This window comes from Hyperolius riggenbachi, chromosome 7 (genome assembly GCF_040937935.1).
Source record: "Hyperolius riggenbachi isolate aHypRig1 chromosome 7, aHypRig1.pri, whole genome shotgun sequence".
NCBI lineage: Eukaryota > Metazoa > Chordata > Amphibia > Anura > Hyperoliidae > Hyperolius > Hyperolius riggenbachi.
In genome coordinates, this window is record NC_090652.1 from 179933913 (window position 1) to 179959011 (window position 25099).

The 25099-nt window shown below is 46.3% G+C and overlaps 1 protein-coding gene across 1 annotated transcript in view; it reads right to left on the reverse strand.

The window, feature by feature from the left end:
* The window catches only part of COL5A2 (collagen type V alpha 2 chain), a 1703177-nt gene that overhangs the window by 371957 nt on the left and 1306121 nt on the right, over window positions 1-25099 (reverse strand). The window contains exons 34-35 of the mRNA XM_068247348.1: window positions 13173-13226; window positions 13027-13080 (exon numbers count right to left, since the gene is read on the reverse strand). Of these exons, the coding sequence (XP_068103449.1) occupies window positions 13027-13080; window positions 13173-13226 (108 nt within the window). The remainder of the gene's footprint in view (window positions 1-13026; window positions 13081-13172; window positions 13227-25099) is intronic.

Here is a 25099-nt window from a genome sequence, read left to right on the forward strand (position 1 = left end):
CAGCTGGTATAGTCAGGGTGTGAAGTCCCAATCGGTCGGAGGTCCACATTCTGGCTACCCCAGCCTGCATGGGGGACAAGGGGTTACAAAGTTTCAGGAGGGGGACCCCACATAATTTTTTAAAAAAAAAAATTCCCACACTCTAAACATAAAAAAAAAATTGAGAAAATAGGAAAAAATGCCAGGGATCTTCATACAGCCATATTGCGGCTGTATAGCGATCCCTGGCCGAAGCGCTGCGGCTGCGTATAGACCCCCTGGAAACCCCGTCAGGAAATTTATTGCTCTTTCGTTTGATGCATGTAAAATTACACTACCGTTAGGTTTGCTACTAAAAGTGACATTTACTGCATTTAAAAGTATACTTTTTTCCTTCAAAACTTTAAAATCGATTTTCTCAAAAACTATAAAGTCTTTTGTAAAAATAGTTTTTTCCTCTTATTCCTAATGATCTCCTTAACATATCCTGCAAATTTAGGGTTTCTAGCATTTAAGGTGGATTTGCTATCAACCATTAAAGTCGGCAGGTTTTAAAAATTTTTTTTTTCCTTTGAAACTTTGAAAATTTAAAATCGATTTTCTCAAAAACTATAAGGCCGATTTGAAATTTTTTTTCCTCTTGTAGCCACTGGGGGCCCCTACAAGCTCTGGGGCCCTGGGGCAGCTGCCTCCTTTGTCTTAATGGTAGCGCCAGCCCTGCTGCCCTCTACCATGAGAGGTGCGAAGTCCTTTCATGTGTCATTGTTGAAGCCTGCTGTGTATGTGGACTCCTCGCCCCCCCCCCCCCCCCGTTGTGATGGATGGGGAACCCGAATATGAGATTTAGGAGATCTTGGTCTCTCGCAAAGTGCAAAACTCTGTGCAGTATTTGGTTCATTGGAGGGGTTATGGTCCTTAGGAAAGATCTTGGGTACCAGATCACTAACTGCATGCGGAGGAGTTTCATACTTTACACCCTGAGAAACCGTTCAAGGCATGTCCGGAGTCCATGCCTTTCGGGGGAGGGGGGGGGGGGGAGGGGGGTAATGTCATGCCGGCTGTCGATACGGATAGCGGCGCAACCGCTGCTCCCGCATCTGGCATCGCAGCAGCTCCCGTCGCGGCGACTCCGGGCCTCCCGCCGGTGTCAGGGAGGTCCGGTCTGTTTGAGGATGTGGGCGAGTGTCAAGCGCGCGCGCGGATCGCCGGTGCACTTATCATCTTAGGAGACGTGTCAGCTGACCTGTTGGTCAGCTGACAGCCGCCTGCCCAAACCTGCACTCTCATTGGTTGGGCTTCTGGGGCGGCGCTGTTTCAGTTGTGCACAGTATATCAGGATCTGCTTCTCAGTTGCTCTTTGTCTGTTGTGGTGAATACTTCACAGTGATAGCTCTCAGACCTTAGTCAGATCCTGGTGTGTTTGATCCGGGAGGACCCCAGGGATTCAAACATAGCTTAGGATTATTACTATTATTATTGTATTGATTATTTCTGTGTATGACCTTTTGCTTGAACCTCTGATTACTCTCTGCCTTCTGATTCTGTACCGTGCCAATCTGATCTGTTGCCGACCCTCTGCCTGAATACCGACCCTGATTTCTGCCTTACGATTTTGTACCTTAGCCAATCTGTTCTGTTGCCGACCTTTTGCCTGTATACCGACTCTGATTACTGTTTGACGATTCTGTACCTCCGATTGACCGATCTGTTACCGACCTTGCCTGTACGACCATTCTCTGTTTAGTGATAGCCCCAGCCAGGGCCGGATTACCGACCAGGCAACAAAAGCAGTCGCTTGGGGCCCCATTCAGAGTCAAAGGGGCCCCATTAGCACATAAACCAGCCCTTGCCATTCTGTCAGCGGTGGCTGGATGGTATAATGGTTAAAGGGACTCTAAACAGTGCAGTAACTATGGAAAGATGCGTATCATTTTAAAGCTCTCTTTCTCCTCTTTCCAATGATATCCAAACGGCTGCTCTATGCCTTTTAGTTTTCAATATTTTCGCGATTGAAATCGCGGCCACAGGACGACTTTTCTCCAAAGTCAGCGGTGGCTGGATTGTATAATGGTTAAAGGGACTCTGAGCAGTGCAGTAGCTATGGACAGATTCATATCATTTTAAAGCTCTCTTTCTCCTCTTTCCAATGATATATAAACAGCTGCTCTATGCCTTTTAGTTTTCGATTTTTTCGCAATCGAAATCGCGGCCACAGGACGACTTTTCTCCAAAGTCAGAGGTGGCTGGATGGTATAATGGTTAAAGGGACTCTGAGCAGTGCAGTAACTATGGAAATATGCATATCATTTTAAAGCTCTCTTTCTCCTCTTTCTAATGATATCTAAACAGCTGCTCTATGCCTTTTAGTTTTCGATATTTTCGCGATTGAAATCATGGCCACAGGACGACTTTTCTCCAAAGTCAGCGGTGGCTGGAAGGTATAATGGTTAAAGGGACTCTGAGCAGTGCAGTAACTATGGAAAGATTCATATCATTTTAAAGCTCTCTTTCTCCTCTTTCCAATGATATATAAACAGCTGCTCTATGCCTTTTAGTTTTCGATATTTTCGCGATCAAAATCGCGGCCACAGGACGACTTTTCTCCAAAGTCAGCGGTGGCTGGATGGTATAATGGTTAAAGGGACTCTGAGCAGTGCAGTAACTATGGAAAGATGCATATCATTTTAAAGCTCTTTTTCTCCTCTTTCCAATGATATATAAACAGCTGCTCTATGCCTTTTAGTTTTTGATATTTTCACGATCGAAATCACGGCCACAGGACGACTTTTCTCCAAAGTTGGCAGCTCGATTCAGCACAATGCAATGAAATATAAGGAACCCAGGGGGATATAATTACAAAAATCATGCTGGTAGGTGTGAGGATGTAATGAATTAGTTGTGGGTATGCTTAAAGGCATATCCACAGGCACTGCTTGGAGTCCCTTTAAGGGCTCTGCCGCTGACACAGGAGACCAGGGTTCGAATCTCAGCTCTGCCTGTTCAGTAAGCCAGCACCTATTCAGTAGGAGACCGTAGGCAAGTCTCTCTAACACTGCTACTGCCTATAGGGCGCATCCTAGTGGCTGCAGCTCTGGCGCTTTGAGTCCACCAGGAGAAAAGCGCGATATAAATGTTATTTGTCTTGTCTTGTCAAATGATGCCGTGCGCTGCTGATTGTCTTCAGAGCCAGGCTCTCCTCCTAGGTCCCCCTCCTGCTACTGTGCGCTCTGCCGCTGCCCACTCCACCCTCCCTCCCCACAGAGAACCACAGCTGCAGCAAGAATGATAGCAGCAGATGGCAAACGCTCACTCACCTATCCATGATCCAAGCAATAGAGATCCCGTCATCTGAAACCCATCTGTCTCTTCTACAGTGCAGCCGCTCGCTCTGAACTTCCTGATTCTCAGATCAGACATGAAGTAGGAAGTAGTAATAGTAGTAGTAACAGAGCGGCAGCACTCTAGAGGAGACAGATGGGCTCCGGATGACGGGACCTCTATTGCTTGGATCGCAATAGGTGAATGTGATTCATCTGGTGCTGTCATTCTCCCCCACTGCAGCTGCCTTCTCTGCTGGACTATCGTATTCACTGGGATGGAGGCTGCATGGTGGCTGTCTAGTTTGGGAGGAAATTGGTTGTTCGGTGGTGGGAGTGGTTATGTAATTCTGTCTGGGGAACGGCTTCCGGTTTGGCGGTGTCCAGAGCTTTCTGCTATTGCCAGGCTGGAGATGCAGGGGGAAAGTGCTGCTGCTGTGATATCTGGCGCCCTCTTCACAGGGGTGCCCCAGCCCCTGAGTGCAAATGTCCCAGCCATTCATCTCTCACTCTGCATTTTGCCACTGCTATTCCCTGCATTGTGCACCCACAGAGGAAAGCGTGCTGTTGCCCATAGCAACCAGTAGCTCGGCTGCCCGGTGTGTGCGACATATTGCTGTGCAGCTGCATCTTCTGATTCTATTACGACATGATGGGGGGGCCCAAATCAGTTACTTTGCTTAGGGCCCCATTTAGCCTTAATCCGGCTCTGGCCCCAGCCACCAAGGGCTATCACTTAGGAGTACTCCTATTATTACTGTGCACCTAAACACGTGTGATCACACATTTGAAAAAATTACTGACTATTTGTTCTGATAGAGCTCATTCTGGTCATCCGTTACATCACTGATCGTTACAAGGTCCTAAGAGTGTTTTTGCTTTTTTTTAAAGCACTGGGCATTTTAAAAATCGCCTTAAAAGCGCTTCTGCGATGTTGCTTAATGTGAGTGTTCTCACATGAACGATGAGCTTTCTATCCAATCCCAAACACGGGTCCTGCACCATTTTCTGAGCATTTGCGATTCAATAGCAAAGAAAGGAAAATCGCTATTGAAAAAGTGCTTTTAAAAGCAATTTTCCAAGCGCTTTTAATGAATAAATACATTGTATTATTATATACATTGTATCCAATGTGGTCAGGAGAAGAGCGCCGAAGCTTACCACTTTCTAGAACCACCAGCAAATCACAACCTCCTGCTCATGTCACGTCGCTCTCTCTCTCTCTCTCCACAGTGTAGTCAGAAGGGGTGTCAAAGCTTACCTCTCCTTACAACGTCCACCAGCAACTCAGACCCTTCTGTTAATATCCATTCTCACTCTCTCTGCAGTGTGGTCAGAAGGGCGCCAAAGCTTGCCTCTCCTTACGATGTCCATTAGCAACTCAGGCACTTCTGTTCATATCCATTCTCACTCTCTCTGCAGTGTGGTTGGAAGGGTGCCACAGCTTACCACTTCCTACAATGTCCACCAACAAATCAGACTCCTCTCCTGCTCATATCTGTTCCCCCCTCCCCCTCCTCCAGCACTGCAGTCCATCTACACGATACGATTCTTTGTGGGATTCGATTACGAATCTATTTACGATCTGATTAAATCCGACATGTCCGATCGGGATTCGATTCAGTTCGATTTGCCATTGTTTTGCAATGGCAAGTCGAAATGAATCGATTCGAATCCCGATCGGACATGTCGGATTTAATCAGATTGTAAATAGAATCGTAATCGAATCGCACAAGAATCGTATCGTGTAGATTGGGCTTTATATTCACCATGCTACCTCAGAGGCATGTTGGTGGAGAACAGTAGCAACTGGGTTAGCCAGCTGTGTTTCCAGAAGTTTCACCCAACTTTAGACAATGGAAAACCTATGGAACATTTTCAGGTGTGCTATATATATTAAAGCAGTAAGATCAGCCATACTATGCCAGGGGAAAAAAAACACACATATAATTAGATAAATACTTGATCTACTTACATAACACATGTATTATACTGTCCACGTTTTGATTTCAGTGAATGTTGTATAGTAAATGACGAGAATTCTGTTAGTGGTGGGGGCCATGTCTTTTGCCCACAGTTAAGGCTAACTCGTGATGTCATTTCTGCCCTTTACTTTTTTTCTTGTCTCCTCCAATCGATGAGTTGCCTCAGCCTTGCTTGTAAACACAAGTGAGTTGGGTATTAGGTTTCAGATAAGCAGCTGGCAGGGAAATAAAGGAAAGAGGAGGAATACATTATAGATAAAAAGAACCCCCAGCATGCAATTCTTTGGCACCGACTACTAAAGGACCAGTACTCCTTAAGTATGTGATAACTCCAAATCATAACAGCAGAAAAAGTTTTGAAAGTTTTGAATGCAGGATTAGCATCTTTATCACTTAATACACTCAGACCAGTTGCTGTTGAAATTTGATTTTTATGGTGACGTTACCGCTTTAAAGGCACTGTATGCTGCAATAGGAGCCTGTGGGAGGAGAGTAGGAGGGGCTGGGTGAGCAAGCTGTGTACACAATTGTTGGCTGACAGCCAAGCCAGATACGAAACAATGGGAAGGCTCTAGGACAGGTATGTCAAACCGGTCCTACGAGGGTCGAGATCCTCACACATTTTTGATACAGCTCAAATGAATTGATGGGTCTGAATCAGGAAAGGTGTGGTCCATCAGGTAGAACACATTCCTCTCTTTCTCAGTCCATCCTAAACACTGGCATGGATCTGGCCCTCCAGGCCTGGAGTTTGGCACCTGTGCTCTAGGACATTCCCTGGTAATCTGCCAGATATTTCAATTGACCTCAAGCATTTGAGAAATCCAGATTACTGCTAGAGATGTCGCGAACGGTTCCTGGCGAACTTCGGTGGTTCGCGTTCGCCTACCAAAGGCGAACTTTCTCGGAAGTTCGATTTGCCCCATAATGCTCTATGGAGCAGAACTTTGACCCTCTACATCACAGTCAGCAGGCATATTGTTACCAATCAGACTGCACTCACGCCTGGAGCCCCCCCCCCCCTTATAAAAGGCAAGGTCCTTGAGCCTTTTTACTCACTCATCTGCCTACACTAATTAGTTAAGGGACAGCTGCTACACACACTCTGCTAGGGAGAGTTTAATTAGGCTCTTGTATGATTTTTACTCCCTCCTACCCTCCTACCGGAGGGAGGAGGGTCTCATCCAGAGAATGCCAGAGAATGATAGTATTTCAAAAGCCAGTTTACATACCATGGCTAGGAATTGAACCCAGGTCTCACTGTGTGGTGGGCAAGTACCTTAACTGCTGTACCACAACAGTACTAACTGAAGCTAGCCTAGCATTTACCATTTATGCTCAATCCAATAGAAACATTAGGTTGCTTAAAAGGAACCTTAACTGAGAGTGATATGGATGTTTCCTGTTAAACAATACCAGTTGCCTGGCAGTCCAGCTGATCTCTGTGACTGCAATAGTGGCTGAATCACACCCTGAAACAAACATGCAGCTAATCCAGTCTGACTTCAGTCAGAGCACCTGATCTGCATGCTTGTTCAGGGGCTGTGGCTAAAAGTATTAGAGACACAGGATCAGCAGGCGATTCAGGCAACTGGTATTATTTTAAAAGGAAAACTCCATATCCTTCTCAGTTTAGGTTCCTTTTAAGGATTTGTAGCATAAAAGCCAACTCACATTGGCTGGGAATTGAACCCGGGTCTCACTGTGTGGTAGGCAAGTACCTTCACTGCTGTACCACAACATTACTAACTGAAGCTGGCCTAGAATTTACCATTTATGCTCAATCCAATAGAAACATTAGGTTGCTTAAAGGGAACCTTAACTGAGAGTGATATGGATGTTTCCTGTTAAGCAATACCAGTTGCCTGGCAGTCCAGCTGATCTCTGTGACTGCAATAGTGGCTGAATCACACCCTGAAACAAGCATGCAGCTAATCCAGTCTGACTTCAGTCAGAGCACCTGATCTGCATGCTTGTTCAGGGGCTGTGGCTAAAAGTATTAGAGACACAGGATCAGCAGGCGATTCAGGCAACTGGTATTATTTTAAAAGGAAAACTCCATATCCTTCTCAGTTTAGGTTCCTTTTAAGGATTTGTAGCATAAAAGCCAACTCACATTGGCTGGGAATTGAACCCGGGTCTCACTGTGTGGTAGGCAAGTACCTTCACTGCTGTACCACAACATTACTAACTGAAGCTGGCCTAGAATTTACCATTTATGCTCAATCCAATAGAAACATTAGGTTGCTTAAAGGGAACCTTAACTGAGAGTGATATGGATGTTTCCTGTTAAGCAATACCAGTTGCCTTGCAGTCCAGCTGATCTCTGTGACTGCAATAGTGGCTGAATCACACCCTGAAACAAACATGCAGCTAATCCAGTCTGACTTCAGTCAGAGCACCTGATCTGCATGCTTGTTCAGGGGCTGTGGCTAAAAGTATTAGAGACACAGGATCAGCAGGCGATTCAGGCAACTGGTATTATTTTAAAAGGAAAACTCCATATCCTTCTCAGTTTAGGTTCCCTCTAAGGATTTGTAGCATAAAAGCCAACTCACATTGGCTGGGAATTGAACCCGGGTCTCACTGTGTGGTAGGCAAGTACCTTCACTGCTGTACCACAACATTACTAACTGAAGCTGGCCTAGAATTTACCATTTATGCTCAATCCAATAGAAACATTAGGTTGCTTAAAGGGAACCTTAACTGAGAGTGATATGGATGTTTCCTGTTAAGCAATACCAGTTGCCTTGCAGTCCAGCTGATCTCTGTGACTGCAATAGTGGCTGAATCACACCCTGAAACAAACATGCAGCTAATCCAGTCTGACTTCAGTCAGAGCACCTGATCTGCATGCTTGTTCAGGGGCTGTGGCTAAAAGTATTAGAGACACAGGATCAGCAGGCGATTCAGGCAACTGGTATTATTTTAAAAGGAAAACTCCATATCCTTCTCAGTTTAGGTTCCCTCTAAGGATTTCGCCAACAAGTTCTCTATTGCATAACCATCTTTATTAATAGTATCAAACCCACCAAGACCTCCCATAGAACCCACCCACTCCCCCCTCTAAAAAGCCTATCTAGATATTGGAGCGCTCCTCATCCACGCACACCACTCATACATAAAACACAACTCTGGCTCTGGCCTGGAATTTTCCTTATTGATCTTATCCGATCTCCAAACACTAGGACCTCCAAACTCTGTGCAATGATATTAGATGAAGTCCATGCATCAAGCAAAGTTCCAGCAATTCCACTTAGGCTGCAATAATAATTTCACAACCTCCTTTGACTGCTCAGTCCAATCTCAGGTCATTTGTGTATCTGGGGCTCAATCACCTCCTTCAGCATAGTATCAACAACATTGACCTTGAACTGCTGATGCCGCTATCCTCTTGTATACATCCACCAATGCATATATAGAGCGTCCCTTTTGGATTACATCCACGCTGCACAGCAGCACTCACCACCTCTTCCGCCTCTTTGGAGGAAACACTATACGTTCCAGGACTTTCGGCTGCGGCGTCCCGCAGCTCACTCTGCCCATACTTCGTGACCTCCGGGGTATGTGTGGGATGTCATCGGGGTGCTTGAACCTTCCCTGGCCGGCCAGACAATGTGCTACATGTTGCGGCGAGCAATGCCGGGTAAACGCTCTCACTCTGTCGGCTCGGTGACCACGCCTGCATACGCGTTACGCCCACCTCATCACGTGGGCTTCGTCAGTGCAAGATGCTGTTAGTCTCGTCCAAATCCTTAAGCAATGTCTGGATGGTGAAATGGTTAAGGGCTCTGCCTCTGACACAGGAGACCAGGGTTCGAATCTCGGCTCTGTCTGTTCAGTAAGCCAGCACCTATTCAGTAGGAGACCTTAGGCAAGTCTTACTAACACTGCTACTGCCTATAGAGCATGCCCTAGTGGCTGCAGCTCTGGTGCTTTGAGTCCGCCAGGAGAAAAGCGTGATATAAATGTTATTTGTCTTGTCTAAATTTTTCTCTTGGATTGAGCATAAATGGTAAATGCTAGGCTAGCTTCAGTTAGTAGTGTTGTGGTACAGCGGTTAAGGTACTTGCCCACCACACAGTGAGACCTGGGTTCAATTCCCAGCCATGGTATGTAAGCTGGCTTTTGAAATAGTATAATTCCCTGGCAGATGAGACCCTCCTCCCTCCGCGAGGAAGGGAGGAGGAAGAAAGAAAGAAAGGAAGGGAGAAAGAAAGGAGCAAGGCCTGTAATTGAAAATAGACCTTAAAATAGGGGTTTATGTGAAATCTAGATTTTTGCCTGGGACTTTTGATGTGTATTTCACTTAATCATGTCTGCCTCCAGGTATTAGAGCCCTTAAAACATGTTTTCTATCATTTTTCCAGCCGGTAGAATTTTTTCTATTTTTCAAAGTTCGCCTCCCCATTGAAGTCTATTGCGGATCGCGAACTTTTTCGCGAACCGAACCTTTCGTGGAGGTTCGCGAACAGCGTTTGCAAACCGAAAATCGGAGGTTCGTGACATCTCTAATTACTGCAAGCCATAATGCATAAAAGTCACTCAAATGTTTCATATTTTGCAGATATCGTCACACTAGGCCCTAGAGGACTGGAGTTTGACATCCCTGCTTTAGGCAGTCCCTTACTTACAAACAGATTCCATTTCTGTAAATTATTTGTAACTTGAATTTGTTTTTAAGTTGAGTCATGTTAAAGATTACTTTTGGGTAACTCTGATTTGGACATAACAAGGGATTTTTTTTGGTTGTTCTCAGTGTGCTTGGCCGGTTTTACACTTGTGTTTTATGGTCCTTTGTGGTTGCGAGCACGGCATCACACAGCAGAAACTAGCCTTAATATGACCCTGAGCCATTGTGTGGCAACAGGGTCATATGTATAGCGCCACCGCCAAGCTCAGAGGTGTACACCCTGCAGGGCAGGAAGTACATCTCTGCGGACCGCGCATGCATGCTGCATTGTACCTCGCTCCTGTCGTTTAGACTTACTGCATCGTCCATTGACTTGAATTGCTGCATAATCCATGCAGTAGGCACAGGTCATACAGCAACGCTCTGCAGACTTTGCATTGGGAATGTAGTGGTTTGGATATTTCTGGTTAAGTTTGCAAATCTCCATAGACTTGCATTGCCCTTGCGGCTGCGATGTGGAGGGTAGTGCAACACAGGGTGACACTGTTGGTAAGTGTAAAAGGGGCCCTAAAGTGTTTTAAACTACTCAGTTTATCCAGTTCACCCCCAAGTGTTTTTTACCCTAACGGACCGGAGCAATTTTCACCTGTCAGTGCTCCTCCCTTTTATTCCCTAATAACTTTATTACTACTTATCACAACAAAATGATCTATACCTCGTTTTTTTGCCACCAATTAGGTTTTCTGTGGGTAGTATATTTTGCTAAGAATTTTTTTTATTCTAAATGCATTTTAATGGGAAAAATAAGAAAATTATGGGGAAAAAAATCATTATTTCTCAGTTCAGTTTTTGACCATTATAGTTTTAAAATTAAACGTTCTCCTGTGGTTAAAACCAACACATTTGGTTTGCCCAGATGTCCCGATTATTAAACCATTTAAATTATGTCCCTATCACAATGTATGGTGACAATATATTATGGGGAAATATAGGTGTTTTTCTTTTTTTTTTGTCCAGTCCATAATTACAAGCCCCTATGTAGTAAAGTTATAGTAATATTCCCTCATAAAATATAAAATCTGAGTCCCTAAAGCAACTATTTATGTGTTTTTTTCAAACTGTTTTCTTTTTACAAGTGTTTTATTTTTTGGGGACAGGACCGGGAGTGGGTGGGGGGTGCTTTGGAAGTGTAAGGAGACCTGGGTTCGAATCTCGGCTCTGCCTGTTCAGTAAGCCAGCACCTATTTCAGTAAGGAGTTTTTTGGGCAAGTCTCCTTAACACTGCTACTGCCTACTGAGTGCGCTCTAGTGGCTGCCTCGCAAGCGCTTTGAGTCCGACAGGATAAAGGCGCTATACAAATAATGTATTTATTATTATTATTATTATTAATTTTATTAATACCGTGTTTCCCCGAAAATAAGACACTGTCTTATATTAATTTTTGCTCCAAAAAGTGTGCTAGGGCTTATTTTCAGGGGATGTCTTATATTGGCACTGCATGATATGTCCCATGCTGGCCACCTCTTATTGCTGCTCATTGTAATGTCACAGTGCCAATCAGGCACCTGTCATGTCATCCCTGCACACAGATGATAAACCTGCTGTGTGCAAGGATGACATGACAAGTGCCTGATCGGCACTGCATGATGTGTCCCCTTCTGTTCGCCTGTGTCTCTGCTCCCCTGCATTGTGTCCCCCTCCCTTCCGACCCCTGTGGCCGCTCTGTCCCGCTTGCTTGTCTGGGTCTCTGCTCCCCGTGCATCATGTCCCCCTCCCTTCCGACCCCTGTGGCTGCTCTGTCCCGCCCCCTTGTCAGTGTCCCCCCGCTCTCCGTGCACGCTAAATGTAATGGCAGCCAGCGTGTCTTACTGTAGCCATGCTGCCCGGAGATCTCTGGCATCCTGTCTTCTTCCCTCTAGTAACCGGCGCTTGTGTAGATGACGTCATCTACACAAGCGCCGGTTACTAGAGGGAAGAAGACAGGACGCCAGAGATCTCCGGGCAGCATGGCTACAGTAAGACACGCTGGCTGCCATTACATTTAGCGTGCACGGAGAGCGGGGGGACACTGACAAGGGGGCGGGACAGAGCAGCCACAGGGGTCGGAAGGGAGGGGGACATGATGCACGGGGAGCAGAGACCCAGACAAGCAAGCGGGACAGAGCGGCAACACGGGTCGGAAGGGGGGGGCACTTAAAACAGGGGAGCCAAGAGACAGTCTGGGGGGGTGGGATATGTGTTCTGCGGCTGGGGATGTGTGGCTTTGGGGCTAGGCCTTATATTCGGAGGATGCCTTATATACAGAGAAGGCATGAAATTGCAGCTAGGCCTTATAATCAGAGGATGTTTTACTTTAGGGGAAAGACGGTATTGTGTATAAGTGTTTGAGTATGCATGTGCCTGTATGTGTAATTTTACTTTTTGGCCACAAGATGGGGCTAGTGAACACTCTCCTGTTTAGGAAGTGTTCACTTTTTTTTTTACATTTTACTGAACTGTGACTGCTTCCTGTTTTATGAATGGACGTTGCCGCTGATCGCGGTCACGTCCATTAATTCCAGGCATTGCGATTGGGTAGATGACCACTCTGTCCTCTTCCCTAATTACGGAACACGGAGACCCAATGGGTAACGGCGGCGGAAGCAGAACGCACACTGCCATTAGAATTAATTACATTAATGAAAAACTTCAACAAAAACGCTCTTTTGTATTGAGCGTCCTCTCCAGGCAGGACACAGCAAAAAATATACTTTAATAGTTTTGTGGATATTAGCTGAAGTAATTTTTTTTTTTACATATTTATTGTTTTCTGTGACCCTGACCAAGTGATTCCCTTATTTCCAGTGGTGCCACAAGGATCAGGATGTTTGGGGAATCACAGCAAGGAAAATCTGACAAAGCTTCTTGTGTTACCAAGCATTACCAAAACTAAACAAACAAATAAAAAATAATAACTTGAGTTTGACTAAATGGTTAGGTACAATGTTAAAGGTAGCTCAGGAATGAGAAAAATGGCACTGCAACATTTTAAATTAATTAATTAATGTAGTGGCTGGAAACTAAAGAATATTTGTTTTGCAAGATTATGCTTTCTCTTAATATATTACTCACAGGAGCACCACGTGAACCAAATGGACCCATCACACCTCTTGGGCCAGGCTCACCCTAGAATAAAACATAAGTAATTATAGTCATCCTTTGCTTTTAAAATAAGCTTAACAAAAGTCAGTGTATTAAAAACACAGTTTTCAGTTTACCTTTTCACCAGCGGGACCTGCAGCACCAGTTGGACCTAGAGGTCCAGGTAGACCCTGAAAAAAAATAGCAGTATACAGTTTATTTTGAAAAGAATATGCTGAAAATGAAAAATGATATCTACTGTAATTGTCCACAAATGAAGAGCAAAAAAGGCTTGCTTCCTTGGAGGCAACAATGAAGGTCAATATACAATACCAGTAAAAAGTTGTAGAATACTCCAATTTTTCCATTTTATTGAATCTTTTGTTACTCTGTTTCAAGTAGGACAGTTCCAGTGGACTGGCATATAGCCGGTTTTTGCATTATTTAAGGGAATTCCTAAGCTATACTATACAAATAGCAGAAAATATTTCATTCCTCATCAGGATCAACATGAGTTTACTAAGGATATGTCTTGTTTGACTTTAACATGCCCAGCTTTTATGAGGTGGTAAATGCCAATGTGGATATTAGGAATTCGCTAAGGACAAGGAATGAGCTAGGACATTTAAACATTTGGAGATTTAATGGGGAGGTGCTGGAAGGGGTGTGGCAAGCAAAACAGCAAAACATCAAAATTAACTTCCGCACACTCATGCAAATCCTCATGCGAATCCACTTGCAAAAATCATGCAGCAATCAATGCTGTCCCTACAGCTAAGTTAAAAGTTGGGATCTTTGTTACAAGAATAAAGTCTCTTGCATAGTCACATACACCGCATAGAGGTAGCCCAGTGTCCTAACAAACATGCACGCATTCAGCGCAACAAAGCCTATCTAGGGAATCCTATCTGTCCTCCCTGGGACAGATAGTGCATCTAACTAATCCTGCAAGGGAGCTGCTAGTGCCTACATATGTACCATGCGAACACACCAGCAAGCTGTGTGTTAAGATCACTAATAGGGAAAGAGGGAGAGCACTAGATAAAATCCTAGCCACAAAGGATCAAATGCAATTTAAAAAACACAAAATACAGATTTACTATCTGTCCCAGGGAGGACGTTAAGGATATGTACTCCTATTCCCTAGATAGGTTTTCGTTTCAAGGGTGTTTATTGTGTAAGAAACAAGTTCACAGATATAGCATACAAACATTATCAATATATCCCCCTTGGGGGAATGCATACCAAGATATCAACAGAGCAAGTATAAAATAAATAACATATACTAATTTAAATCAGAACTTCGTTCCTTACCTCAAAAGTTAACATGAGATATCTAACGTATGGAAACAATAATCCCAAATAATTTTTATTTTTTTAACCAAGAGAAAAGAAAGGAAAGGAAAAGTAGAAGAGTAGGGTAACAGGGGTAGGGAAGGGAAGAAGATGATACAAGGAAGGACCCATGAGTGGGGGTGCCACAACATGCCAATGGGTTCCTTTCAGGGGAGAGAAAAGAAGAGGGAAAGAAAAGAAAGAAGAGAAGAAAAGAGAAAGAAAGGATGTCCATAACAGAGAAGATAAACTCCTCCCATATCATGGACATCCCAAATGCTAGTGAAACATAACCTGGTCCACCGGCATCGGTCCCTCCCCTAATTCCGCTTAATGGTATTAATATCCACCTCAATATATAAACATCAACATATAGACCCATCGCCCAAGGGTTGCATGCCTTTGTACCTTTAGAAGGAATGCAAGGTATATTCAAGTCCCAGGTTGTCTTGAAGTTCAATCCAGGGGGACCAGGTTGTAGTGAAAGAGTCCAGCTTATCATAAACCTTTGCCAATATGTGTTCTGACAGCATTACTTTGTTAAGCATCTCGAACACTTGATTAGCATCAAGAGACCTGGCCTTCCAATTATATGCAATATGCCTTCGTGCCAATGCCATTTCATGCGCTGAATGTGTGCATGTTTGTGCTATGCATGTTACAGGGCCAGAGTTAGGACACATACGACACTGGGCTACCTTTACACGGTGTAAGTGACTACACAAGAGACTTTATTCTTGTAACGAAGATCCCAGCTTTTAACTTAGCTGTAGGGACAGCATTGATTGCTGCATGATTTTTGCAAGTGGATTCGCATGAGGATGCGGAAGTTCATTTTGATGTTTTGCTGTTTTGCTGTTTTGCTTGCCGCACCTCCCCATTAAATCTCCAATTGTTTAAATGTCCTAGCTCAAGGTGAGGAGTCTGGATTTTGTGTTTTTTAAATGACTATTAAAAAGGTTGACCAAACTTTCGCACCCCACTATACAATAAACAGGCTACAGATGATATCAAAATTGGACAGAGACTTAAAAGTACTGGTTGACATTAAGTTACATAGTTAGTAGAGCAAACGTTAAATAATCATGTTCAATGCTAAGCAGCTGCAGCCAAAGCAAATGCAATATGAGGATGCATGAATGAAAATAAAAATTAGGGATGATAGCATAATACTGCCACTCTCCAGTAAGGCTGTATCTGAAATGTGGAATATTGTCCTGGGTACCACATTACAGGAAGGACATTGGAGTTTTGGAGCAAGTACAGGGCCAAACCGCGCAATCAGAAAGATGGAGGGTCTCACTTTCCCAAGGTTAGATCAACTAGGCTTATTTAGTCTGGAGTAAAGATGCCTTAGAGGTAATTTCATTAACATGTATTAAAACATCAGAGGGTAGCGGGACATGATATAGAGGATAAACGTTTTTGCAATCTATTTAGAAAGGAACGCCTTACAATAGGAATGGTTAAAATGTGGAATATCTTACCACAGGAAGTAGTTATGGCAAATTCTATATCTGCATTTAAAGGAGGCTTCAATACTTTCCTTACATTGAAGTACATCTATTGCTATAATTACAAGGTAGTCCCCACCAGTGTTGATTCAGGGATTTTATCTAAGTTTTATTTTAAAGGCTAATTATTAGTCCAAGCCTTGCATGTCCTTGTCACCTTCCTCTGGATCAACAGGTATACATGAGGGTACAAGACAGTGCTGTACCATATTTACTGGTTGAACTTGATAGAAAAAATATATTTTTCCAACCGAAGTATGTAATTATGTACAATTCAAGCAATTCAGGTCCAGTTAATACCTTGGAATGGTACAAAGGTAAACATTTAGGTGACCCAAAAATGGAAAAGAACATTTTAGAATTTTACTAAATGACCTTTTGCAGCAATCAAGAAATGGCCTAACAACTTACAGCTGTTCTGTAACAAAGGGCATTAATCAAGACTTATTGCTACCAATTTCTACTATTCCTGATTACTTACTGCCAGCATAATAATAGCGTTGGAACACACTGTGGTACCATACCCTTGTGCACATTATTTGAACAGTATTGTACTAGAGAAAGTAGTGTGTTATAAAAATGGGGAGAAAAAGGCAATTAACAATAGAAAAGAGACAGACCATCAAAACATTTATAAGTGTACCAAGGTGGTGCTGCACAGGCTGTCTCAGCTCAGAGGACTCCTGTGATTTTCTGTGTTTTTGTGTGAATTTTCCTTTTCTGATACTTCTTTTAACCTGTTAGTTTTGAGGGATAGTTTAGTTATAGTTTCTAATCAGTCAGTTTTAGTTTAGCTAGCTTCTAGCCCAGGTAAGATCCCAGCTTGTGCAGAGCACAGATGGCGACCAGAGAACCCAGGCCTGATACCACACAGGAGGCCGCAGCCACCCGCGTCGAAGCTCTCGTCTCACCGGCCATACAGCTCACTGCTCTCCACGGTCAGCAAACAACCACCGTGTCAGCGCAGCGCCTGCACTGCCTACACAAACAGCCAGGACCGAAAAGGAAGAGCCACACAAACTTCTGACAGCCTGGAGAAGCCACCCACCGCGCTACTCCGTCTCACCGCAAGACTACTCGGCCTTTTCGCCAGCTGGGGTCCCGGACGATCTGCTTCCCCAACGTTCCACCAGCTGGGTCCCTTGGGCTTCCTCCCCAGATACTCCCCTCACTAATATAATATTACAGTTACAGTCAGAGACCATTATTTTATGTACTTTAGAACGCATATCAGTATAATATACTAGTGTGCATTTTTTAAGTGATGAATTGTGCTTGTGATTGTATTTTATGATGCGATTGTATTTTATGATGTTATTATATATTATATGTTACATGTGTTTATATATATAGAGCACTGAGCGCCTCTCTTTGATATCTGTAGGCACTTTTAATTGGCCTGAGGAAGTAGGCATAGTCCCACGAAACGCGTTGCCTGTGCTTAATTATCCATTAAACTTCCTTAATTATGAGTTTGTCATCTCTGAGGTAAGCCACCTCAACCTTTATTTTATTGATTTTAAAGTGTTTTATTTATATTGGGTGCCTCTTTTCCTTTGCTGTACCCCACTCCCCCCACCTATCCAGGAGGGGGCCTTGCGCACCTGTTTCGGGTGCACAAGTTTTTTGCTAAGAGAGCGACCGGGTCCAGGACCGCTGGCAGACCTGAGTGGAGTCGGGTGTAATACACTCCACGTGCCTGAAGTGGTCGGTTGCCCCTAGTGCAACCCACTTTTGTGAGTACCCTTTTTTAGAAGTACTTTTAATACTCAATACTCGTGACATACTGCACCATTTGGGCTCCGTTTTGTCTTTGTCTTTTCCTTCCAGCACTGTACGTTAGTGTGTTATAAAAATGGCGAGAAAAAGGCAATTAACAATAGAAAAGAGACAGACCATCAAAACAATTATAAGTGTACCAAAATGGTGCTGCACAGGCTGCCTCGGCTCACAGGACGCCTGTGATTTTCTGTGTTTTTGCGTGAATTTTCCTTTTCTGATACTTCTTTTAGACTGTTAGTTTTGAGGGATAGTTTAGTTATAGTTTCTAATCAGTAAGTTTTAGTTTAGCTAGCTTCTAGCCCAGGTAAGATCCCAGCTTGTGCAGAGCACAGATGGCGACCAGAGAACCAAGGCCTGATACCACACGTGAGGCCATAGCCACCCGCGTCAAAGCTCACCTCCCACCAGCCATACAGCTCACTGCTCTCCACAGTCAGCAAACAACCACCGTGTCAGCGCAGCCCCTGCACTGCCTACACAACTAGCCAGGACCGAAAAGAAAGAGCCACACAAACTTCTGACGGCCTGGAGAAGCCACCCACCGAGCTACTCCGCCTCACTGCAAGACTGCTCGGCCTTTCTGCCACCTGGGGTCCTGGACGATCTGCTTCCCCAACGTTCCACCAGCTGGGTCCCTTGGGCTTCCTCCCCAGACATTCCCTGTGCTCTAACAATCAGCTGACGGCTGTTCTCCAGCCCCAGCCACGTGTTGCTGGCAAAGGACTCCGGTCCTCCCACAGTGGATTCAGCCACTTCACCGCTGCCAGCCTCTACGCCACACTGCTGCACCGGAACCCTGCCCCAGGTTGAAATTCCTCTGCTCCGCTACAGCACAGAACTTCCTCCATTCATCCACCCTCCACCTCCTGGCCTCTTTACCAGCACTCCCCATGTGCGCCTCTCAGACTCTTCCAGCTTGTGCTACAACATCGCTGCCAGGATAAGTCTTCCAACCCTCCAACAGTGGTAGCCAGCAAGATCACCGCACCAGCCACTCTATCACTGCAGCTTCCAGGTGAAAGCCCTGCTGCTGGGCCTGGATTCTTTTGCAAAGCATTGTTTATTTGTTTTTTGGGGGGGAACTTTCTATACTTGCACCTACTGCCCTGCTTCTCTGCTGCTGGGGAACTGTCTGCCCATTTCCCTGTCTTTCACTATCTGCACCATCGAGGGGGGCTTGTTGCTTCTAGGCCTCTGTCACATGCTTCTTGGTTTTCCAAATTGCTGTTTCCTAACCTCCATGCCCTGTCTACTACTTTATCACTCCTGCACTGAGGGCTCACACAGTCTGTACTTCCTGCTTTTCGAGGTGTATGAGGGACCTGTGTTGCACTGTTACCGAAGAAAAGATAGATTTATAGTCTGGGCTGCACTGCTATTGCAGTGGGGTCATAAAAGGGACTGTGTTTGTAGTGTTGCACTGTTACTGTAGTGTGGTCAGGTGTTAGACAATGCTGCACTGTTAGGATTGTCCCGTGTGGGTCAATTATTGCAATTATTGTCCTCAGCAATGGTGAGTCAGCTTTACACGCATGTCTACCGTGCCACCACACCCCTCACGTACCACCTACACCAGATCACAGCTCCTAAAATGGGAACCAAGTGCAGCCTTGTACCCAGAGGACAGGTTCCTGTCCAACTCTGTCTGGAGCCATGTCTAAAAAAAATTCTCTGTCCCTGTATGCTCGATACCCCACGGTGGCCAGAGACAGAGAGGCTGTCAAGCTGGCGTCGCTGTTAGGCCAAGGAGAAGAGGCCTGCAATCAGCCATCCCTGCAGTCCTGCTGGCAAATGTTTGCTCCCTCTCTAACAAGTTACAGGAACTGAGGCTCCTCAGCAATAAGTGGGAACTTGGCAGCTACACTCCAGTCTTTTGCTTCACAGAAACGTGGCTTCACAACGGCATCCTTGACAGCGCCCTACATCTCCCAGGTTTAAGCCTCATCCGGGCGGACCGCAACAGCATCCTCTCAGGGAAAAAGAAACACCAACACAAGGGCTCCTCAAGGATGTGTACTGTCGCCGTTCCTATTCTCATTATATACAAACAACTGCAGATCCACGGCAGACTCTGTCAAAGTTATCAAGTTCGCTGACGACACCACCATAGTTGGCCTTATCACCTAAAATGATGAGCAGGAGTACCGCCACCGGGTTGATAGAATTTGCCACCGGTGTACGGAGAATGGCCTTGTCCTCAACAGCGCAAAAACGTCAAGATGACTGCTTGCTGACTTTAGGAGACATGCTCCCACCCCCAATCCACATTGAGGGCATGGAAGTTGAAAGTGTTCCCTGTCCCCGTTCCCTGACTTGGAAGGCCAACAAGGCCTCCAACCAGAAGAAAGCCCAGCAGGTGCTTTTTTTTTCCCCCTGCCAACTGAAGATGTTAGGTATGGCCCAGATACTTCTAACAAACTTCGACTCCGCCACAATCAAATCTGTTCTTTGCTCCACCTCATCATGGTCTGTTATGCCGGCTCCTCCACCAGTGACAGACACAAACTGCAAAGGGTCATAAGATCAGTGGAGAGAATAATCGGAAACCACTTCCCACTCTGGACCACCTCTACAACACCACACTGTGCTCAAGAGCTCTGAGGATCGCCAATAATCCCTTACAGCCAGGCTTTTGCTTCTTCAGTCGGCTCCCCTCAGGCCGGAGGTTCTGGTCCCTCTACACCAGGACTGAAAGACACAGGAACAGCTTTTTCCCCTTAGCCATCAAATCTCTGAACTCCATGGACTCTCCTCACCTCCCTTCCAGTTGTTCATCCTCCCTCTACAAGTTTTAATTGGTAGGACATGTTTGCACTGCTGCACATTGTACATATTTTGTGGTTGAACTCTGTGTTAATGTTGTGTTTAAATTGCTGTATTGTATTGTATCTCCTGTTCTACACTAGCCCTGTACATGCCAAACCTAATTCCGGGCACGACCCAGTCGTGCTTGGTAAAATAAACAAATTCTGATACTGAAGTGTAGGTTTTTCCTACAGATAAATTAAAAATAAACTTAAGGTGCCAGTTTCCTTCACTGTACTGCTGTATTGTATTGTATCGTATGTCCTGTTCTACACTAACCCTGTACATGTCAAACCCAAGGCATGACCCAGCCTGATTCTGAAGTATGGGTCTTTCCTAAAGAGAAACTAAAAATAAACTTAAGGTGCCAGTAAGTACAATTTCCTTCACCATCAAAAGACACTTAGGAGTAGTGATGTTCATGTCTAGGATAACTTTTAGAGAAGCATGTGATTTGTTTGATCAGCTGATAGGTTTGCAAAACTCTGATTTGCTAAGCAGGGTGTGATTGCATCAATTCATAGCTTTGCAAATCTATCAGATGATCAAACAAATCACATCCTTCTCCATGAGTTCTTCTAGACAGGACGATCACTACTCAGGAGTCAGGAACTAGGGGAACCTCTAACAGAAAGAGGCCACAGCATCATCAGAAAGCAAGTTTCTGAGAGCCAACAGCTTGTGTAATAGGCAGATTATATGGCTGCAGCTTTAAGCACAACTTTACAGCTATTGTACTAAGCAAGTTTCAGTTCCAGCTGTAAAGTATGTGGGCCTGGAACTGCAGCACAGCATAGTGTGCAGGGCCCATGCATGAGAGGGTAGCTGACCGGGAGCTAAGGGGTTAAGAAGCAGGGTAGGTGGAGTTGGGAATTCCCGGGCTTGGGAGGAAAACAGGGGGAGGAGGTTAGTTTATTTAAAGAAGGGGCGGAGCTTGGGCTGGCAGCAAGCATGAGGTGGAAGCTGCAGCCTGAAGTGCGTGCCTTGCTTGCTTCTGCCATGGAAGGATTAGAGGATTTGGTGGCCAGGATTATGGAGGAACCAGGGGCCCGACCTGGGTCCAGATTCAGCTGGCCGCTATGGCACCAGGCACATCAGGCCAACCTGGGGGATCCAAACGGAAGTCCAGGCCGCCAAAACGGGTCAGCCCGGACTACCACTCCAGACAGCAACGTCGCGTTGGGAGCCCCCACGGGGACCCTCCAGCTCCCCCCGCCAAGCGCACAACCCCCGCAGCCGGTGGGGCAGCTGGGAGGAATCCGCCAGCGACACAGAGCACATCTGGCGGTGCATCTGACACTGTAGAGGCCCCCACACCACCGGCGACACCTTGTCACCCGCTCCTCGCAGCGGTCCAAGCAGGCCCAACCCAGAGACACCCAGGCAATGGGTGCCACTTCTGCCAGGGACACGGCGGCAGCCCAGGCCCAGTGTAGGGGGAGCGGGAGCTCCTCCAAGTCCAAGAAGAAAGGGGGGCTGCCGGGCCCTCCAGAAGACAAGGACAGAGGGAATCTTCCAGGCGGAACAGCAGAGCCATCGCACCAGCCAGCCCAGGTCCAGCCCAGAACGCGGATCGCCATCGGATGGGGAGTCGATTACAGGAGCAGAGACTCAGGAGGCATCTGGATCGGGACCGAAGGCTGTCCAGGACGCCAGTCGGTTGGCGTCAGGTTGGCGTCAGGTTGCAGGAGGTAGCGGGTTACAGGTTGCAGGAGGTAGCGGGTCAGGAGGGGCTTTGCCAGCAGCAGCATCTCCATGTCAGGCTCACCCATCTGTCGAGGCGTTGATAGCGGGTATTAGGGAGGCTTGTGCGCCGAGTGTACCTTCCCCACCTACGGGGGTATGGTCCCCCCATCCACAAGTCACTGCAGGGCCCGCACCGGTGGTTGCGGCCCCCTGCCCTTTCCCCGTTCCTCAGGTCACTACGGGGCCCGCACTTGTAGTTGCGGCTCCCTCCCCTTTTCCCCTTTCTCAGGTCACTACAGGGCCCGCACAGGTGGTTGCGGCACCTAGCTCTTCAGCTACGGCAGTCATGGTTCCGGTGTTGGCAGGGGAGTCCTCTCAGGATGTCTGGGCGGTTAATACCACAGCGGTGGTGCCCTCGGGGCATTCGGGTTTGCAGGTGCCGGCAAGCATGGCGGCAGAGGGAGAGTCAGCTTCAAAAGAGGTGGGGTTGGTCCGCATGGCTGATTCCGCTCATGTGGAGATGTATGTGTGTTTTATGGGTCGGCTGGGCTCCCATTTGAAACAGGAGGTTAAGGAACGTATATGGAGGGGGGAGTATGTGGAGATCTTCTCGCTCTTGCTGTTAGAGAAGTTCAACCTAGACAAGGGTAAGCCAGACGAGAAGAAGAGGGAGGAGGAACGGCAGTATCGGTTAATACCGCGCACTTTCCCGAATTGGTTCCAGGCCTTCACAATTATGGCAAGTGTTATCGGGGAGAGACAGCCGAAGTACTGCTCTGCGTTGTTCGGGTATATGGAGGCACAGCGGTCGTACGGCACCAACGCATGGTTGCGGTACGATGAACTTTTCAGGCAAAGGAAGGCAGTTAGGCCCGCAGTGCGATGAGACAATCAGGACATTCACCTGTGGATGCACCTGATGATCCCAACTAGAGGAACGCAGTCCTTTCCCGGTCAGGTCAGCGGCACAGCACCAGCCGGACAGCGGACTGACAGGGGAAAAGGTTTATGCTGGCAGTTCAACGAGGGATCCTGCCAGTTTGGACACTTGTGTCGGTTCAAACATGAGTGTTCCAACTGTGGAGGTTCGCACGCAGCATCTAGATGTTACAGGAAGAAAGGTAAGTCATCAGAGTTTGCTAGCAAAAGGGATGACGCTGGTGAGGCTGCACGAGATGGAGCTGCACCTAAATAGATATCCAAAGTTAGAGGTGGCGGAATTTTTGCGTAAAGGTTTTCGTTCGGGTTTTGTTATACCAAGTTGTTGTCAGTTGCCATCCACCGGTCCTTTCAGGAACCTGAAATCAGCTAACGAACTCCCAGAGGTAGTTACCAGGAAGATAGAAAAAGAAGTGGCAGCGGGACGCCTGGAAGGCCCTTTCGCAGATTGCCCATTGGATAATTTGGTGGTTTCGCCGCTGGGGATAGTATCGAAAAAGGAGCCAAGCTCCTTCTGGATGATACACCACCTGTCCTTTCCTCGGGGTTCCTCGGTGAACGATGGGATTGTGGACGCTGATGCATCCGTGGTCTATACATCATTTGACATAGCTTTGGGGTGGGTTAGGCGGTTGGGCGCTGGTTCCTTGTTAGCCAAGACTGATATCGAGTCAGCTTTCAGGTTGTTGCCGGTTCACCCTGAAAGTTTCCGCTTGCTCGGATGTTTCTGGAAGGGCGAATATTTTGTAGATAAATGTCTCCCGATGGGCTGTTCTATCTCCTGTGCATACTTTGAGAAATGTAGTGGTTTCCTGGAATGGGTGGTGAAGGATATGTCGGATGTGTCGTCGATCATTCACTACCTCGACGACTTCCTCTTTATGGGGCCGGCAGGTTCACCAGATTGTGCGTATGCCTTGGCCACTATGAGGCACGCTTGCAGACGATTCGGTATTCCTTTAGCGGAAGAGAAAACCGAGGGCCCGGCGACATCATTGAAATTCCTGGGAATTACTATCGACACGTTGTCGATGGAATGTAGTTTGCCACACGGCAAAGTTGCTGACCTAAAAGACACAATTGCGGCGGCAATTCAACACAGAAAACTCACGTTGAGGGAGGTACAATCTTTGTTAGGCAAGCTTCGCCTGCAGAATTATGCCTATGGGTCATATATTCTGCAGGCGTCTGTCCTTGGCAACGGCAGGAAAAACGGCACCGTACCATTGCATTCGGCTGAGTACTTTCAATGGGAGATCCCTATGGCTTCAGGATGTGGTGAGTAATTTCAATATGGAACTTTTCACGGATGCTTCGGGCGCACACGGTTTCGGTGCTTACCTGGCAGGAGAGTGGTGCGCAGCCCCCTGGGACGAGTCGTGGGTAGAAGCAGGATTCACATCCAACCTGGTTTTGCTAGAACTGTTTCCCATTGTAGTAGCAGTACAGTTATGGGGTCAGCAGCTGGCCAACAGGCACATCAGGATTAACTGTGACAATATGGGGGTAGTGGAGGCAATTAATAACTTTTCAGCGTCGTCTCCTCCAGTTATATGCTTGATGCGCCAGCTGGTTTTGGATTGCTTACGTTTAAACATTTACATCTTCGCTGTGCATTTACCAGGGTTGAGAATGTGATAGCTGACTCGTTATCTCGCTTCCAGTGGGACAGGTTCCAGGTGGCGGATCCAATGGCGGAGGAGTATGGGGTGCCCTGCCCAGAGGCAACGTGGAAGATTCCTTTCGGGCGGCCTCCCATTTGATCAGCAGATCCTTTTCAGAATCAACATGGGCGGCGTACACAGCAATATGGAGCATGTGGGACGCCTTGATGACCCAGGTGGGAGGCTGTCGCTCTGAAGACGACAGGCTATGCTTGCTTTTGTTTTTTATAGGGAGAAGTTTTTCTGAAGGGGTGTCGGTTTCAGCCATGAACAAGAGGGTTGCTGCACTGGCTTTTTGGTTTAAGTTGCGGGGATTCAGGGATTTAACAAAAGATTTTA